We start from the raw sequence: 19,896 nt of genomic DNA on the forward strand, positions 1-19,896 counted from the left end.
CATACACCACTGATACATAGAACATATACAGCACACACCAATCACACATAGGAAACACGCAATGCACACACCAAGACATTTAGGCCTAACCCTATTAAGTGTAGCATTTATCGTGTAGTTAATACAAGGCACTTACTAATGTATTGTGATTGTCCATATTGACTCTTTTCCACCACATTATACACAGCACATATCCATGGCTATTACCGCCGTGTAATCCAGCAGCGGTGGCCGTGCTTGCACACTATAGGTAAAGGTGTTGGCCTATGAGCACTTCCAGCCTTTCCCTATAGTGTGTAAGCACGGCCACCGCTGCTGGATTACACAGTGGTCATAACCACGGATACGTGCTATGTATATTGTGATGGAAAGGAGGCAATATGGACAATCACAATACATTAGGAAGTGCCTTGTATTAAATGCATGATAAATGGCATTTACTGAAATGAGAAACCCCCTTTAACCCTTTTAACCATAAATGTCTGGCATGAAATGTATCAAATATTAACCTCCTCAGATTGCACATAATCTACAGTATATTTACTAGGGTTGTCCTACCATAATGACCTATTGCCCATCTACAGGATCGGTGATAAATATCAGATTGCTGGGGTCTGACTGCTGGAACACCCACTGATCGTGAAAAAAGGGGTCCTGAGACCGCCAATCTATGTACACAAGGGTCTTAAGGCCACGTTCCCTTGATCATGGGGGTCCCAGCAGTCAGACCCCCATCAGACACTTATCACCTGTCATGTCATAGCTGCTGGACCTTTTCACATTCCCTATCCTTAAAGGTTTTCTTTGGGTGTAAAAAATAAATAAATAAAATAAAATAAAAAGGAAAAATCTGGCCTAAAATATGTCTCAAACTAAAATAGAAATGCTCTCCTGTTAAGGGCCTGTGTCCACTTTTCTAGTTATCCTCTATCTACAGGATCGGGGATAACTAAGTGATCTGTGGGGGTCTGAACGCTGGAGCCCCCACTGATCCCCCTTCTTGACTGAATGGTATACCGCTGCCTCTCCATCCATTCTCTATGGGGTCGCCGAAGATGGCGGAGTACAGCGCTGGCTATTCCCAGTGGTCCCAAAGAGAATAAATGGAGCAGAAGGGCATATGTGTGGCCTGCCACAGCATCAAACAGGGGGAACAGGACCCGTTCCTGGGATCAGTGGGGAAAGGGGTCGCAGAATCGGACCCCACTAATCATATAGTTATGCCCTATGGTGTGAAGAGGATAACTTGAAAACCTGGACAATGCCTTTAAATCCTCCACCACCAATATCTCTTTACATGGCAGCAGTGTTACCTGTAAATACGGAATATCATCACTGCAGCCATGTAAACTATACCTGTCAGTACTGGAGAATGTGACGCACTGTGCAGAATTTTTTGGGCACAAGTCCAACCCCCTTTGCAGGTCATAACCTTTAACTAAGCCCAAGCAGAGGAGCAACGTGAGCAAAGGGCAAAAATGGAGGGTCATAACTGAATCAGAGACCTTAGGGTAGCCTGAGGCAGGGTAATAGTGGGGATCCTGGAGCAAGGGTAACTGGAGAAAAGGCAATATTAGGTTTTAATTTAGCGTGGGGGCATTGAGGTGCATCTGGAGCTATGGCACTAATGGGGGTGCACCTAAAGCAGAGGCATTGGGGGGACCTAGGGCAGAGTCACCCCAATGCCACTCTGAACTCTGCAGAGAGCAGCACACATACACAGATCTGAGTCTGCTATAAACAAATCCCCTATTTCCCGTTACAGTCTCCTACAGCTCACTACTGTCACACACCTGAGAAATCCGCCCAGCACCGCACAGGAATCCTTCTCTCCAGCAACAACAGTTTTCTGACAGCAGGGAGGGCAGGAGGATGGCCAGACATGTTCTCTCCCTCCTTCACTGCCAGCAGCCCCAGAAGTCTAGAACAGGGATGGCCAACCTGAGGCTCTCCAGCTGTTGCAAAACTACAACTCCCAGCATGCCCAAACTACCTACAGCTATCAGCCTACAGCAGGGCATGATGGAAGTTGTAGTTTTAAAACAGCTGGAGAGCCGCAGGTTGGCCATGCCTGGTCTAGAAGATGCTGCAGGGCCTCCTGTACAATGTACACTAGTAGGAGGCTTCATCGCTGTGCGATACTGCCACCTAGTGGCTACAATAATTATCTCTCCTGAGAAACAAGAAAAATAATTACTCCTCCGTCTTATCTCTGGGCGCATGAGACTGGGGGTCTACTGAGGAATCCCCCGCCTCCCCGGTAGGCCAGTCCAAGCCTGGACTTATCCCCTTCTTCCCCCACTCAGCCCCTCTGACATAAGCATCAGAGCATTTAAAGGGAACCTGTCATGTGGATATTTGATTATAATCTAACTAATTATATACAATCATTAACTACTAAAAAGTGCCTTAGATGTATTCACTTACTGGTGTGACAGATGGTTACCTCATAATATACACACAAAGATGCCACATGCCGCATGCTAATGAGCTGATTCGAGTCCAGCGTATATTTAATTCAGAGATATAGCCACTCCGCTGCCCACCTGCTGCTGATTCATATGGAAAAAACTGTCAATCAGCAGCCGGTAGGCGGGGAGAGTCAGGAGCTCATAAATATTCATGACTCATCATTATCAGCTGAAGCTTTTCAATACAAGATGTTGGCAGATTGACTGGGTCACCTAAAGAAAGTGACCCAGCATTTTGCTAAGAGAATCAGTCACTTATTTATGTTGCCCTTAGTTAGGACACCATAAAACTGTTGACAGGTTCCCTTTAAAGAGAACCTTTCACCACTCCTGACATGCCTGTTTTAATAGCTACCTGCATTCCCCATGTAATAACAATTCTGGAGCCTCTATTCCTATGGCTCTAGGTTGTGCCATTCCTCTATTATTTCTACTAGAAGTGATGAATGAATTGCTAGCAGTCTGCAGTAAGGGTACAGAGGGGAGGTAACAAGCTGGGGGGTGTGTACCTGGACAGACTGACAATGGCAGCACTGATTGGATAGAGTCAGACTGTGCAGGGACACGCCCCCAACTGGTTACCACCCCTCTATAACCTTACTGCAGATGATGGCAATTCATATATCATTGTAACACAGGTTTTGTGCCGTATTGGCCATGAGGAGCAGGACCCAGCAGCTGTAATATACTGCTCTAACATAGTCAGCATACAGATCTGCTGGCCCAGCATACAACAATCTGCCTGTCTGGACAACAACTCTAATTTTCTTCTGCGGTAGCCGTGCATGTGACATCGGCTCCCTGCGGCAGGGACTGGAGGAGGATGAATACAAATCACTAAAAGTATAAAACTATATTCACGTTACTTATAGGAAGCTTGAGGTGACTGGCTGGGAAGGTTCGAGGCTGTAGGAAGCGCTGCAGCTGTCTGACCTAGAGATGGAAGCTGTTCTGGAGGAACCGGGTAAGTCTGTACGGGGCCCATCTGCGTGTTTCCGGTAACAAGATATGTGGCGTTCGGATGTTGTCCTTGATATGTCTAAAAACAGAGACAGAAAAAAATTATAGAAAAAAAAATAAAAAACACAACTCATTCAAACAATTCAGGAATGAGTTTGCTCTTCCTCATACGGCCTTTATCAATTTTTGCAATTAAGACATGAATTCAAAGTTCAGGCAAGGTCTGTGTCGCTTACATGTACAACAGTCGCATTGCTGCAACAGAGTCTCACCTCTGGCTCCTCGAGTGGATTAACCCCTTCAACCCCGGGCCTGTTTTCACCTTCCTGCCCAGGCCGTTTTTTGCAAATCTGACCAGTGTCACTTTATGTGGTGATAACTTTAAAACGCTTTTACTTATACAGGCCATTCTGAGATATTTTCTCGTCACATATTGTACTTCATGAGAGTGGTAAAAATAGGTTTTAAAAAAAAAAATAACATTTTTATTCATAAAAAAAATACCAAATTTACCTAAAATTTAGAAAAATTCCCAAATTTTCAAATTTCAATTTCTCTACTTTTATAATAGATAGTAACACCTTCTAAAATAGTAATTACTTTATATTCCCCATATGTCTACTTCATGTTTGGATCATTTTGAAAATGACATTTTATTTTTTGGGGACATTAGAAGGCTTAGAAGTATGGAAGCAAATCTTTCGGAAAATTTCCAAAACCCACTTTTTAAGGGCCAGTTCAGGTCTGAAGTCACTTTGTGGGGCTTACATAATAGAAACCACCCAAAAATGACCCCATTTTAGAAACTACACCCCTCAAGTATACAAAACTGATTTTAGAAACTTTATTAACCCTTTAGGTGTTCCACAAGAATTGATGGAAAATGGACATGAAATTTCAGAATTTAACTTTTTGGGCAGATTTTACATTTTAATCCATTTTATCCAGTAGCAAAGCAAGGGTTAACAGCCAAATAAAACTGTATACTAAAAAAATATTTATTACCCTGATTCTGCGGTTTACAGAAACACCCCACATGTGATCGTAAACTGCTGTACGGGCACACGGCAGGGCGCAGAAGGAAAGGAATGCCATCTGGTTTTTGGAAGGCAAATTTAGCTGAACTGGTTTTTAGATGCCATGTCCCATTTGAAGCCCCCCTGATGCACCCCTACAGTAGAAACTCAAAAAAGTGATCACATTTTGGAAACTACGGGATAAGGTGCCAGTTTTATTGGTACTATTTTGGGGTACATATGATTTTTTATTGCTCTATATTACGTTTTTTGTGAGGCAAGGTAACAAAAAAAATGGATGCTGTGGCACCTTTTTTATAGAGCAGATCGTTACGCACGTGGCAATACCTAATATGTAAACTTTTATTTTTTTCACTTTAGCACAATAATAGTAGTTTTGAAGCAAAAAATAATCATATTTTAGTGTCTCAGTCTGAGCGCCATAGATTATATATTTTTTTTTGGACCGATTCTCTCAGGTAGGGTCTCATTTTTTGCGGGATGAGGTGACAGTCTGATTGGTACTATTTTGGGGGGCATAGGCCTTTTTGATCACTTGCTGTTGCAATTTTTGTGATGTAATGTGACAAAAATGTCTTTTTTTTTTTTACACAGTTTTAAAAAATTTTTTTTTACGGTGTTCATCTGAGTGGTTAGGTCATGTGATATTTTTATAGAGCTGTTTGTTACGGATGTGGCGATACCCAATATGTATATATATTTTTTTTTTCACTTTAGCACAATAATAGCAGTTTTGACACAAAAAAAATGATGTTTTAGTGTCTCCATGTTCTAAGAGCTATAGTTTTTTAATTTTTTGGGCGATTGTCTTAGGTAGGGGCTCATTTTTTGCGGGATGAGGTGACTGTTTTATTGATACCATTTTGGGGGGCATACGCCTTTTTGATCGCTTGGTGTTGCACTTTTTGTGATGTAAGGTGACAAAAATGGCTTCTTTGTACACCGTTTTTATTTTTTATGGTGTTTATCGGACAGGGTGGATCATGTGATATATTTATAGAGCCGGTCATTACGGACGCGGCAATACCTAATATGTGTGGGTTTTGTTTTTTCAGTTTTTTATTATAAAATAAGGGGAAAGGGGCGTTTTTTTTCTTTTTTACTTTATTAATTTTATTAAAAACCCTTTTTTTTCACTTTTTTTTACTTTACTTTATTTATGACATTCACTTTTGGGGGTCTGATCCTCTCTGCAATGCATTACAATAGTGTATGACACTGAGTAATACACTAACAGGTTGCCTAGGAGATGGGCCTGAGGCTGGATCTCCTCGGCTCCCGTAGAAGGCAGTTCCCGATGCCGTGCAAGGCATTGGACAGCCTCTGCACGGCATCGGGCTGCCTTGTGTCGCATCGGGTCCCCGCCACAGCAGCGCAGAGACTCCATGCTCTCCCTCACCCGACACAAACCTCATCTATGACGCGGTCAGCGCAGGCTGAATTTTTTAACAGAATGGACGAGATTCTTCATCTGGAAAAGGAGTATATATTTAAAGGCAGTGCTTGGCCAAGTTTACCAAAATCTGGGACAAGTGGGTATCTTACAGGATCACTGCGACACAACATGGCGTATGATTATCTTGGCTGTGTTAGGAGGAGTGGTTTCAGAAATACGTGTGGTTTTGGTGTATGCGTATTTGAGACCGGGACTGGGAAGGATAATTATGGTGGGTGGCCTGGAGTGGAGGAATTGAGAGACTAGGTTATCATTGAAAGGGTAGGGGTTAAGCTCATACTTAGGGTGTCGGCTATATCTTCCTCAGCGCTCTGATTATACCTAGTTAAGTCGTATGCTACCCGTCTTATCACTGGGTGGGTGGTTTATTCAATAAAATCCTGTGTTACATTTGAAAGGGTATATTTCTGTATCGTGTGCTTTCATTATTGAAAATTGGATGTCAATTATAGAAAAGGTCTGGATATCTTTCTGAATGTCCAATGGGATTGCATGTACTCATCCCTTTATCCTCTTTATGGGTTTCTCATTTTTTTCTGTATATTGAAAGCTTGTTAATAAAAAATTATCAGATAAAAAATAAATAAAAAATTGATTCATCTCTTCCTGAAGGATAGCATTCACCCATAGAATAGAGTACCTGCTGTGGAGCGGCCCCTGCTGGTGGCATGTAGTACTGCTGGTTTTGCATCTTCGCATACATGGAATACATAGGGTCTTCGTTCATTAGCTTTGTGTATAAAGAGAGAGCCTCCATCACTTTGACATTTAGTTCTGAAAGTTCAGAGTGTTTCCTGCAAAACAGCGAAGGTCAGTCACAAGATGGGGTCACACAGAAGCGGACTTTCTGAGTGAATACGACAGCATGTATAGGCAATAGGGCACCGCGCATCGACAGGCAATAGGGCGGCGCGCATCGACGGGCAATAGGGCGGCGCGCATCGACGGGCAATAGGGCGGCGCGCATCGACGGGCAATAGGGTGCCGCGCATCGACGGGCAATAGGGTGCCGCGCATCGACGGGCAATAGGGTGCCGCGCATCGACGGGCAATAGAGTGCCGCGCATCGACGGGCAATAGGGTGCCACTTCTGAAAAGCGGCAAGAGAAGTGAAAAGTTGCACAATATGGCACAAAAAGATGTGTTTCAAAATTTAGAAAGTTGTGTAAAACATTTAAAAAATTTCCCTCTCTCCCACCCTACACAATAATAAAAATAAACTGAAATGACAGTTGCACTTTAACCACTTCAGCCCCGCTAGGTGAAACCCCCTTCATGACCAGGCCACTTTTTACACTTCGGCACTACACTCCTTTCACCGTTTATCGCTCGGTCATGCAACTTACCACCCAAATGAATTTTACCTCCTTTTCTTCTCACTAATGGAGCTTTCATTTGGTGGTATTTTATTGCTGCTGACATTTTTACTTTTTTTGTTATTAATCAAAATATAACGATTTTTTTTGCAAAAAAATGACATTTTTCACTTTCAGCTGTGAAATTTTGCAAAAAAAACGACATCCATATATAAATTTTTCGCTAAATTTATAGTTCTACATGTCTTTGATAAAAAAAAATGTTTGGGCAAAAAAAAAATGGTTTGGGTAAAAGTTATAGCATTTACAAACTATGGTACAAAAATGTGAATTTCCGCTTTTTGAAACGGCTCTGATTTTCTGAGCACCTGTCATGTTTCCTGAGGTTCTACAATGCCCAAACAGTATAACTACCCCACAAATGACCCCATTTCGGAAAGTAGACACCCTAAGGTATTCGCTGATGGGCATAGTGAGTTCATAGAACTTTTTATTTTTTGTCACAAGTTAGCGGAAAATGATGATGATTTTTTTTTTTTTTTTTTTTCTTACAAAGTCTCATATTCCACTAACTTGCGACAAAAAATAAAAAATTCTAGGAACTCGCCATGCCCCTCACAGAATACCTTGGGGTGTCTTCTTTCCAAAATGGGGTCACTTGTGGCGTAGTTATACTGCCCTGGCAATTTAGGGGCCCAAATGTGTGAGAAGAACTTTGCAATCAAAATGTGTAAGAAATGACCGGTGAAATCCGAAAGGTGCACTTTGGAATATGCGCCCCTTTGCCCACCTTGGCAGCAAAAAAGTGTCACACATGTGGTATCGCCGTACTCAGGAGAAGTTGGGGAATGTGTTTTGGGGTGTCATTTTACATATACCCATGCTGGGTGAGAGAAATATCTTGGCAAACGACAACTTTTCCCATTTTTTTATACAAAGTTGGCATTTGACCAAGATATTTTTCTCACCCAGCATGGGTATATGTAAAATGACACCCCAAAACACATTCCCCAACTTCTCCTGAGTACGGCGATACCAGATGTGTCACACTTTTTTGCTGCCAAGGTGGGCAAAGGGGCACATATTCCAAAGTGCACCTTTCGGATTTTGCAGGGCATTTTTTACACATTTTGATTGCAAGGTACTTCTCACACATTTGGGCCCCTAAATTGCCAGGGCAGTATAACTACGCCACAAGTGACCCCATTTTGGAAAGAAGACACCCCAAGGTATTCCGTGAAGGGCACGGCGAGTTCCTAGAATTTTTTATTTTTTGTCACAAGTTAGCGGAAAATGATGATTTTTTTTTTTTTCTCTTTTTTCCTTACAAAGTCTCATATTCCACTAACTTGCGACAAAAAATAAAAAATTCTAGGAACTCGCCATGCCCCTCACGGAATACCTTGGGGTGTCTTCTTTCCAAAATGGGGTCACTTGTGGCGTAGTTATACTGCCCTGGCAATTTAGGGGCCCATATGTGTGAGAAGTACTTTGCAATCAAAATCTGTAAAAAATGACCGGTGAAATACGAAAGGTGCACTTTGGAATATGCGCCCCTTTGCCCACCTTGGCATCAAAAAAGTGTCACACATCTGGTATCGCCGTACTCAGGAGAAGTTGGGGAATGTGTTTTGGGGTGTCATTTTACATATACCCATGCTGGGTGAGAGAAATATCTTGGCAAACGACAACTTTTCCCATTTTTTTATACAAAGTTGGCATTTGACCAAGATATTTTTCTCACCCAGCATGGGTATATGTAAAATGACACCCCAAAACACATTCCCCAACTTCTTCTGAGTACGGCGATACCAGATGTGTCACACTTTTTTGCAGCCTAGATGCGCAAAGGGGCCCAAATTCATTTTAGGAGGGCATTTTTAGACATTTGGATCCCAGACTTCTTCTCACGCTTTAGGGCCCCTAAAAAGCCAGGGCAGTATAAATACCCCACATGTGACCCCACTTTGGAAAGAAGACACCCCAAGGTATCCAATGAGGGGCCTGGCAAGTTCATAGAATTTTTTTTTTTTTCGCATAAGTTAGCGGAAATTGATTTTTTTTTGTTTTTTCTCACAAAGTCTCACTTTCCGCTAACTTAGGACAAAAATTTCAATCTTTCATGGACTCAATATGCCCCTCAGCAAATACCTTGGGGTGTCTTCTTTCCAAAATGGGGTCAGTTGTGGGGTGTTTGTACTGCCCTGGCATTTGAGGGTCTCCGCAATCATTACATGTATGGCCAGCATTAGGAGTTTCTGCTATTCTCCTTATATTGAGCATACAGGTAATGAGATTTTTTTTTCCGTTCAGCCTCTGGGCTGAAAGAAAAAAATGAACGGCACAGATTTCTTCATTCGCATCGATCAATGTGGATGAAAAAATCTCTGCCAAAAAAAAAAAATGGAGGGGAAAGGCGTCTGCCAGGACATAGGAGCTCCGCCCTACATCCATACCCACTTAGCTCGTATGCCCTGGCAAACCAGATTTCTCCATTCGCATCAATCGATGTGGATGAATAAATCATTGCCGGGATTTTTTTTTTTTATATATATATATATACACAAAGTGTTTGCCAAAGCATAGGAACGCCGCCTCCTCCTCAGCTCGTATGCCTTGGCAAACGTATCTGTCACTGCAGAGGAGAAAATCCCGTCTTGCAGCGCCGCATACACTGACTTGCGTGTAATCTGACAGCAGCGCAATGCTTCTGTCAGAATGCACATCGGTGCTGCAGCTAGTCGATCGGTTGGTCCACCTGGAAGGTAAAAAGACAAAAAAAAAAAAGAAAAAACCAGGCCACAACGCAATAATTTTATTAACTTTGGAACAGAACGTGTAACTTTAACTTTTGGAACTAAACATTAACCTGTTTGCTTACCTGTTTTTTTTTTTTTGTTTTTTTTTTGTTTTTTTACCTTTATAGAACAAACCTCTCCTTCCCCATGGGTCAATGTGCAAAGCGCAAATCGCCCAAAGATGTGGCGAAGTGCGTTATGCACTTTGTCCCATGTGAAAGGAGACGTTTGCAGCAGCTGTGAGTGAATGGGCCCTAATAGCCCTGTGTGCCTATCCTGGTGAGATGATCCCTATGCTAATAGTGTACCTGTGAGTGGTACTTCCGGAAACACTCTCCAAAGCATAGGGCAGGGTGGTCCGGACAGTCAGGACAGAAATAGCGGGTGTCACGCCTTATTCCACTCCTGCTACAGACACGACATCTTTTTCGGGGTGACGGTTGGGTTGAGGTACCAGGAACGACATTGGGGAAATGTCGCTCGTGTAGACGGCTAACTACACTGGTGGTTGGGGCCACGGAACCTCCTGGATACAGGAGGTTCTCGATGATCTCTTCCTGAAATTTGAGGAAGGATCCAGTTCTCCCAGCCTTACTGTAGAGAACAAAACTATTGTACAGAGCCAATTGAATTAAATATACAGACACCTTCTTATACCAGCGTCTGGTGCGTCGGGAAACTAAATACGGAGACAACATCTGGTCATTGAAGTCGACCCCTCCCATGTGGAGGTTATAGTCGTGGACTGAGAGGGGCTTTTCAATGACACGGGTTGCTCGCTCAATTAGTATTGTCGTGTCTGCATGAATGGAGGAGAGCATGTAAACGTCACGCTTGTCTCTCCATTTCACCGCGAGCAGTTCTTCGTTACACAGTGCGGCCCTCTGCCCCCTTGCAAGACGGGTGCTAACGAGCCGTTGGGGGAAGCCCGCGCGACTAGTTCGCGCGGTACCACAGGCGCCAATCCGTTCTAGAAACAAATGCCTAAAGAGGGCCACACTTGTGTAAAAATTGTCCACATAAAGATGGTACCCCTTGCCGAATAAGGGTGACACCAAGTCCCAAACTGTCTTCCCACTGCTCCCCAGGTAGTCAGGGCAACCGACCGGCTCCAGGGTCTGATCTTTTCCCTCATAGACCCGAAATTTGTGGGTATAGCCTGTGGCCCTTTCACAGAGCTTATACAATTTGACCCCATACCGGGCGCGCTTGCTTGGGATGTATTGTTTGAAGCCAAGGCGCCCGGTAAAATGTATCAGGGACTCGTCTATGCAGATGTTTTGCTCTGGGGTATAAATATCTGCAAATTTCTGGTTGAAATGGTCTATGAGGGGCCGAATTTTGTGGAGCCGGTCAAAAGCAGGGTGGCCCCTGGGACGGGAGGCGGTGTTGTCACTAAAGTGCAGGAACCGCAGGATGGCCTCAAAACGTGCCCTGGACATGGCAGCAGAGAACATGGGCATGTGATGAATCGGGTTCGTGGACCAATATGACCGCAATTCATGTTTTTTTGTCAGGCCCATGTTGAGGAGGAGGCCCAGAAAAGTTTTAAGTTCGGAAACTTGGACTGGTTTCCACCGGAAAGGCTGGGCATAATAGCTTCCCGTGTTGGCGGTTATAAATTGTGTGGCATACCTGTTTGTTTCGGCCACAACTATGTCTAAAAGCTCCGCAGTCAAGAACAGCTCAAAAAATCCCAGGGCCGAACCGATCTGAGCCGTCTCAACCCGAACTCCAGACTGGGCAGTGAAAGGGAAAACTACAGGTGCGGCTGAAGTTGGGGACTGCCAATCAGGGTTTGCCAGCACCTCTGGGATTCTAGGGGCTCTACGGGCACGTCTTTGCGGTGGCTGCGACGGGGTCACTACTGCACGTGCCACCGTACCAGCTTCAACTGCCCTTCTGGTGCTCGCTACTTCACCAGGTTGTACGGCAGTGCTGGTACTAGGTCCAGGGAGGGCTGGGCTGCTGGTGTATGCCTCACCACGTAATCCGACAGCACCAGCCCCACTCTGCTGCTCTTGAAGCGGATCCTGCGCAACCTGCGGTCTAGCGACACGGGGCCGGGTACGCCTGGTGGTATCAGGGACCTCAGCCTCCTCGTCCGAACTTTGGGTCAGAGAGCCACTGCTTTCTACAGGTTCGTATTCTGACCCGCTGGATTCATCAGATGAGGGTTCCCATTCCTCATCCGACTGGGTCAGAAGCCTGTAGGCCTCTTCAGAAGAATACCCCCTGTTAGACATGTGGGCAACTAAATTTAGGGGTATTCCCTGAGACTACCCAAGAAAAAAAAAGCAAGCCTGTCTTACAAAGGGGAGGCTAGCGAAGTACCGGAGGCCGCTGCGGTTGATAAAAAATATCAAAACTGATTTTTTTATCGCCGCAGTGCGTGTAAAGTGAATGTGCAGTGATCAAAAAAAAATTTTTTTTTTGTCACTGCGGTGGGGCGGGTGTGGGCGAACGCACGTGTGGGCGACCGATCAGGCCTGATCGGACAAACACTGCGTTTTGGGTGGAGGGCGAACTAAAGTGACACTAATACAATTATAGATCTGACCGTGATCAGTTTTGATCACTTCCAGATACTATAAAAGTACAAATGCTGATTAGCGATACGCTAATCAGCGAATAACGGACTGCGGTGCGGTGGGCTGGGCGCTAACTGATCCCTAACTACCTAACCAAGGGACCTAAACTATACCTAAAACCTAACGGTCAATAACAGTGAAAAAAAAAAGTGACAGTTTGCACTGATCACTTTTTTCTTTTCACTTGTGATTGACAGGGGTGATCAAAGGGTTAATTGGGGTTCAGGGGGGTGATCAGGGGCTATAGTGTAGTGTTTGGTGTACTCACTGTGAAGCCTGCTCCTCTGCTGGATCCAACCGACGAAAAGAACCAGCAGAGGAGCAGGCAGCCATATAACAGATCATATTTACAAATATGATCTGCTATCTGGCACTTTGATTGGCTTTTTTAAAAATCAGCAACCTGCCAGCCGCGATCATTGGCTGGCAGGTTGCTGACGAAATACCTCTCGATGAAATGCCGGCGCGAACTGCGCACGCGCGGGCGCATACTCGCGTCATCTCGCGTCTCGCGAGATGACGCGTATATGCGTGACTGTGCGCAGCGCTGCCACCTCCGGAACGCACATGTGCATTAGGCGGTCCGGAGGTGGTTAAAGGCTATGGACACCTTCAGGGGAAATTCTTTTTATAATTGCATTTTACTAATTTTGGGCCTAAAAAATAATTGTTTTATTGGTCTTTTTAAATATTTTCATCCATTTTTTGAGATACAGGGGTTAGAAACTGTGCCACTCTAGAAATTATATACTGCACAAGTCCCAGCAGCAAACACTGTCTGGTTCTTAAAACCCCTCCCATATTTAGGATCTTCATCTATTAGTCAAAGCAGACAGCAGCTACAAGGACCCAGCTCCGCTACGCACAGCCCCATGTAATGTTTTATTTCCCTGCTGGGCCACTACAGGAGATGACCACTTAGGCCTCATGCACACGGCCGCTGGTGTGGTCCGCATCCGAGCTGCAGTTTTGGCGGCTCGGATGCGGACCCATTCACTTCAATGGGGCCGCAAAAGATGCGGACAGCACTCCGTGTGCTGCCCGCATCCATTGCTCCGTTCCGTGGTCCGCAAAAAAAATATAACCTTGTCCTATTCGTGTCCGCGCTTTGCGGACAAGAATAGGCAGTTATATTAACGGAATGCACACGGACACCATCCGTGTTTTGCGGATCCGTGATTTGCGGACCACAAAACACACAACGGTCGTGTGCATGTAACCTTAGGCCGCTTTCACACAGTCAGTGTTGGGTCAGTGATTTCCATCAGTGATTGTGAGCCAAAACCAGGAGTGGAGGCTACTCAGAGATGAGGTGTAATGGAAAGATCTGCTCCTGTTCTGTGGTTTTGACCCGCACCTGGTTTCGGCTCACAATAACTGATGGAAATCACTGATCAAATAACGGACGTGTGAACTAGGCCTTACTTCACAGTAATACAATACAATATCCTTGTGCCCGTGTTATGCAGACACCGACCTGTCAATATCTTCGAGCTTTTCATCAATCATCGGCCCCATCTGGTTACACGCAGCTGTCAAACAAAAACAGGAGTAAAAAGTAGTAATAAATAAATCTGACATGATTCAGGTCTAAGCCTGTAGGGGGCAGTATCGTAGTGCTTAAGTGTTGACAGAGTCACCGTTTTCAGCTTAGTGGCCCAAATTTTAATGGTCCAGAAAAGTGACAACTATAGCAGCTTCCTGAAATCGCATGACTGTTCGGACAGAGCCCATTAATCAGCCGAGGGCGACCGCGAGTAGAGGCGAAGAATAAGGAGCAGTTAAGAGGAAGAACAGAAAAAATGGGTATATTTTAGGTTTTCAATAGGTGGTACTAAAAGATCATGTAATATCAGCTATGACTATCTGACAACTGTTGGAAGGCAGCTAGTGACAACTGTTGGAAGGCAGCTATCCGATACATCAATGTCTGACCTTCTAAAACAGAATTTAAGATTATAACTAAACCAGGTACTCATCTGCAGACAGCAGTTTCAGGGTGATTGCCCTTCATCAATGCAGAGAACCGGTTTGGATGGGTGAGAGGCCTGTGTCGGGGATGTATTCTCAATGTATTGACACTTGTAGTATTTTATCGCAGTCTATGGTACAGGCAATCATAAGATCGTATGTTCAAATCTCCTAAGGCACGGATGTCAAAACTCACGGCCCTCCCAAAAACCCAGCATGCCCTGATAGCTGTAGGATGTCCAGAAATGATGTTGGGAGTTGTAGTTTTGCAACAGCTGGAGGGCCGCGAGTTTGACAACCCTGCCCTAAGGGGACTAAAAAATACAGTAAAAAAAATAAAAATAAAAATCACCTCCTTTTTCCAATTTGACACAACAAAAAAAAACAAAAAACATTGCTATCGCCGCATTAGAAACCATCCAAACCAATTAAATACACATTTTTTTTATCATGTGCGCGGAATGCTATAACAGAAAAAAATAAAATAGTCAATTTGAGTTTTTTTGTTTTTTTTGGTCGAACACTCCAAAATGTTACCAATAAAATCTACAGCTACCCCTGCACAAAGAAAAATAATAAATAATTAAAACCCACGGCTCTGTAGACAGAAAAAAAGTTATGTCTGCCAGAATATGGGGATATTTATATTTTTTTTTTTGTAAAAGCTAATACAAACTTGATATTGCTGTACTGAAACTGACCAACACAATATGGTTATGTCATTTGTGGTACATCGTGAGAACAAAATCGTAAAAACAAACCCCAAAAAACCATGGCGAAATTAGCATTTTTCCCACCATTTTTTTCTCGTTTTCAAATACAAGGTTATGTAAACTAAACGGGACGGCTCCTTTCTTTTGAAGTGAATACTACAGAGCCGTCCTATAGAAGTGAATGGGACAGCGTCTTGTAATTACACTGCTCACCGCTGCGATGTCGACGGCGAGCAGGTGAACAGAGAAGGGAATACGGCGCCTGCACGAGCGCTTCGTTCTCTTCAAAACAGCTGATTGCCAGCAGTCAGGCCCCCGCCAATCTGATATTGATGACCTATCCTAATTACTGAGGGCACAACGGGCGTAAATTATATACTGAGAGCATTGGGGGCCATTACTTATACTTGGGGCATTATGTCTACTGAGGGAACTGCAGGGGTTAGGATTAAAAAAAAAAAAAAAAATTATGAAAGTCATCTGTTTTTAACAGCCATTAAAACGGATGAAAAACAGCCAGAAAATGGTTGCACACACTGATGCAAAATAGGCATGAAAAACGGAATGTATTCCTTTTGATTGACAGTCTCAGTTGTGTGCACTTAGGAGTATCACATTCAATCTCACCTTCAAGATGAATCAGATCTGTGGGATCTGGTAAACCATCAGTGGGATCTGCGCTCTGCAACATCTGCAGTAACTGATCCATTTTTTCCTGCAACAACATGAAGATATAGGGATCGATCAGCAAACCTGAACCCAAAGATGGATGGCCAAGAGGTATGTGGACGGAATGGCTATGCTGGCAATTTATTCAGGGATTTCCAGGAAGAATATCAGAGGAACGGCACAACATAGAGGGCCAAGAAGAGTGTTCCAGCATTTATTTGATATAATTGCTTTATATAACAGCGATGACCAGACCTATTTGAAGGGGTATCCCCATCTGGACATATAGGCATATCCATAGGTGCGGGTTCAACCTCTGGGACCTGCTCCTATCTCAGGAATGAGCCCACATTGCGTGGTACCGTGAATGAACCGCAGGCCGTACAGGAGTGGCTTGCTCTCCATTCACTGCTATGGGACTTCCAAAAAAAAGTCAGGTGGGATTACTTGGCTATTTTCAGGAGTCCAATAGCAGGGAATGGACAGAGCCTCGCATGTATGGCCTGTTCTTCATTCCCGAGATAGGAGCGGGTCCCAGAGCTGAAACCTGCACCTATCACACATTTATATCCTGTGGATACCCCAAAAAAAAGTTCAGATGTGACAACCCCTTTAACAAGTTTGTAGGCTTACATAATATCAGCTAATTCATTCCCAGGTTCCCAGTAAGATTGGATTCAGTGGGTTTTGGTCGGCATACATACACAGCTATTTTGGGCTTTGTGGCATTCCTGGCAGTTGTGCAGAGAGTGATGGGGCGGCAGCGAGCACGGTCCATGTGCTACTCTATTAGGATGGGGGAACAGAACCCTCGTTTTCAGGTCTGATGGGGTCCCAGTGGTCAGATCCCAAACATTCAATTACGTTATTCCCTATCCAGTGGGCAGGGGACAACGTGAACTGTGCACAACCCTTTTATTTTAATCAGATTATTATAATCTACATTTTCTTCAATAAAAACTAACATTTTCGATCAGGATAAACGGTCATACAACTGAACTCAGAATAAAGAAAATGCGTAGATGGTTTAAGTACATAGAATCATATTAGGACACTAAGGGCACTTTCACACTAGCGTTATTCTTTTCCGGCATTTAGTTCCTTCCTAGGGGGTCAATACCGGAAAAGAACTGATCAGTCTTAGGCCTCATGCACACGACCGTTGTGTGCATCCGTGGCCGTTGTGCAGTCTTCCGTTTTTTTTCGCTGACCCATTGACTTTCAATGGGTCCGTGGAAAAATCTGAAAATGCACCGTTTTGCAGCCGAGACCGTGATCCGTGTATCCTGTCCGTCAAAAAATTAGGACCTGTCCTATTTTTTTGACGGACAACGGTTCACGGACCCATTCAAGTCAATGGGTCCGTGAAAGAACACTGATGCACACAAGATTGGCATCCGTGTCCGTGATCCATGGCCGTAGGTTACTTTCATACAGACGGATCCGAAGATCCATCTGTATAAAAGCTTTTTCAGAGCTGAGTCTTCACTTCGTGAAAACTCAGATCCGACAGTATATTCTAACACAGAGGCGTTCCCATGGTGATGGGGACGCTTCTAGTTAGAATATACAACGAACTGTGTATATGACTGCCCCCTGCTGCCTGGCAGCACCCGATCTCTTATAGGGGGCTATGATACGCACAATTAACCCCTTCAGGTGCTGCACCTGAAGGGGTTAATTGTGCGTTTCATAGCCCCCTGTTAGATTGTGCGTATCATAGCCCCCTGTCAGCTCTGAAAAAGCTTTTATGCAGACGGATCTTCGGAGCATTAACAACATTGGTGCCCAGTGTGCGGCCTCCCATCTCCCCCCCGATCATTGGTGGCAGCGGAGTTCCGATCGGAGTCCCAGTTTAATCGCTGGGGCTTCGATCGGTAACCATGGCAACCAGGACGCTACTGCAGTCCATGGCACTTAGCAATAGTACAATAGTAGAAGCATCATACTTACCTGCTGGCTGCTGCGATGTCTGTGTCCGGCCGGGAGCTCCTCCTACTGGTAAGTGACAGGTCTGTGCGGCGCATTGCTAAATGATCTGTCACTTACCAGTAGGAGGAGCTCCCGGCCGGACACAGACAGCGCAGCAGCCAGCAGGTAAGTATGATGCTTCTACTATTGTACTATTGCTAAGTAACCATGGCAACCAGGGCTGCAGTAGCATCCTGGTTGCCATGGTTACCGATCGGAGCCCCAGCGATTAAACTGGGACTCCGATCGGAACTCTGCTGCCACCAATGATCGGGGGGGAGATGGGAGGCCGCACACTGGCCACTAATGTTGTTAATGCTATAGAGGGAGGGAGGGCCGATGGGGGGCGCACACTGTGCCACCAACGAATTATTACAATAGAGGGAGGAAGGGGGGGGGCGCACACTGTGCCACCAACGAATTATTACAATAGAGGGAGGAAGGGGGGCGCACACACTGTGCCACCAAAGAATTATTACAATAGAGGGAGGAAGGGGGGGGCGGGGGGGGGCCGCACACTGTGCCACCAACCTATTATTACGATAGAGGGAGGGAGGAGGGGGGGGCCGCACTGGCCACCAATGATATTAAAACTGGGGAGGGGGGGGGGGGGTCTGCCCCCTGCTGCCTGGCAGCCCTGATCTCTTACAGGGGGATATGATACGTACAATTAACCCCTTCAGGTGCGGCACCTGAGGGGTTAATTGTGCGGATCACAGCCCCCTGTAAGAGATCGGGTGCTGCCAGGCAGCAGGGGGAAGTCATGTACACAGTTTGTAGTATATTCTAACTAGAAGCGTCCCCATCACCATGGGAACGCCTCTGTGTTAGAATATACTGTAGGATATGAGTTTTCACGATGTAACTCATATCCGACAGTATATTCTAGCATAGAGGCGTTCCCATGGTGATGGGGACGCTTCAAGTTAAAATATACCATCGGATTGGAGAAAACTCAGATCCGATGGTATAAAAGGGACTCCTGACTTTACATTGAAAGTCAATGGGGACGGATCCGTTTGAAATTGCACCATATTGTGTCAACGTCAAACGGATCTGTCCCCATTGACTTGCATTGTAATTCAGGACCACTCTGCCGCAAGTGTGAAAGTAGCCTAGGGGGGGGGGGGGGGTCATTTATTACACTGAAACATGCCTATCTAGACGTATTTCAGACGCAAATGGCGGCCAAACTAACAATCTGCGACTTTTCCCCGCTCATGCCAGGTTTAAAATTGTGGGCGTGGTTTAGGCGTAGAAAATAGTCTAAATGTAAGCCAGCTCGGCAGCCGTCTTACATTTAGAACTAGCGCTAGATGCGCTGAAGTTAGGGAGAGGCCGGCGTCTCTTCATAACATTGGCGGATCCACTGCCAGCTATGGGGCTTTATTTATACCGGCGTCTAACATGCCGGTCTTAATAAATGAGCACCTAAGTAATTAGACAGCAAGATTACAACTTCATGCCTAGAATTCACCAACCATGAGCTAGCAATACCTGGAGCATCTAATAATCAGAGACGCCATATTGACAACTCCTCTTAAGGTAAACTCCCTTTTCCAGCGGATCACAGTATTCATACGGGCGAGAAACTTTATTTCGGTAGGGGGCGAGGGCTGTATCCCGTGAGACGCTATGGTCTTTCTTGCCCGATACAACAGTCTCTGTATAACCAAAAACAGTAACACAATCCAAATGCACACCGTCTGGAATACCCAAAAGGCACAGTCTAGGGGCAAACAGAAACTGAGCCTTATATACCCTATAAACTATGTCTATTACCCTTTGTCAATAACTACTTAGTTCCATATCATATGGTAAAGATCAACCTCCTCTTCCCCACATGTAGGGCAACAAGAATCACCTCTTCTTCTGGAGTCTTGTATACTCTGTGGAGGAACATCAACTGAGACAATCGAGCAGCTTCGCTAAGCGACAGGCCA

At 44.8% G+C, this 19,896-nt stretch overlaps 1 protein-coding gene across 3 annotated transcripts in view; it reads right to left on the reverse strand.

Moving 5' to 3' along the window:
* STAM (signal transducing adaptor molecule) overlaps positions 1-19,896 on the reverse strand; it is a 68,383-nt gene that overhangs the window by 4,733 nt on the left and 43,754 nt on the right. Inside the window, exons 10-13 of one of the 3 annotated variants that reach the window (XM_044293352.1) lie at positions 15,941-16,028; positions 14,107-14,161; positions 6,565-6,718; positions 3,338-3,510 (exon numbers count right to left, since the gene is read on the reverse strand). In XM_044293352.1, coding sequence (XP_044149287.1) covers positions 3,338-3,510; positions 6,565-6,718; positions 14,107-14,161; positions 15,941-16,028 — 470 coding nt within the window. Of the gene's footprint in view, positions 1-3,332; positions 3,511-6,564; positions 6,719-14,106; positions 14,162-15,940; positions 16,029-19,896 lie in introns of all 3 variants that reach the window. The other 2 variants (XM_044293353.1, XM_044293354.1) reach the window with 2 other exon arrangements.

The sequence above is a fragment of the Bufo gargarizans genome, chromosome 5 (genome assembly GCF_014858855.1).
Source record: "Bufo gargarizans isolate SCDJY-AF-19 chromosome 5, ASM1485885v1, whole genome shotgun sequence".
Lineage (NCBI taxonomy): Eukaryota > Metazoa > Chordata > Amphibia > Anura > Bufonidae > Bufo > Bufo gargarizans.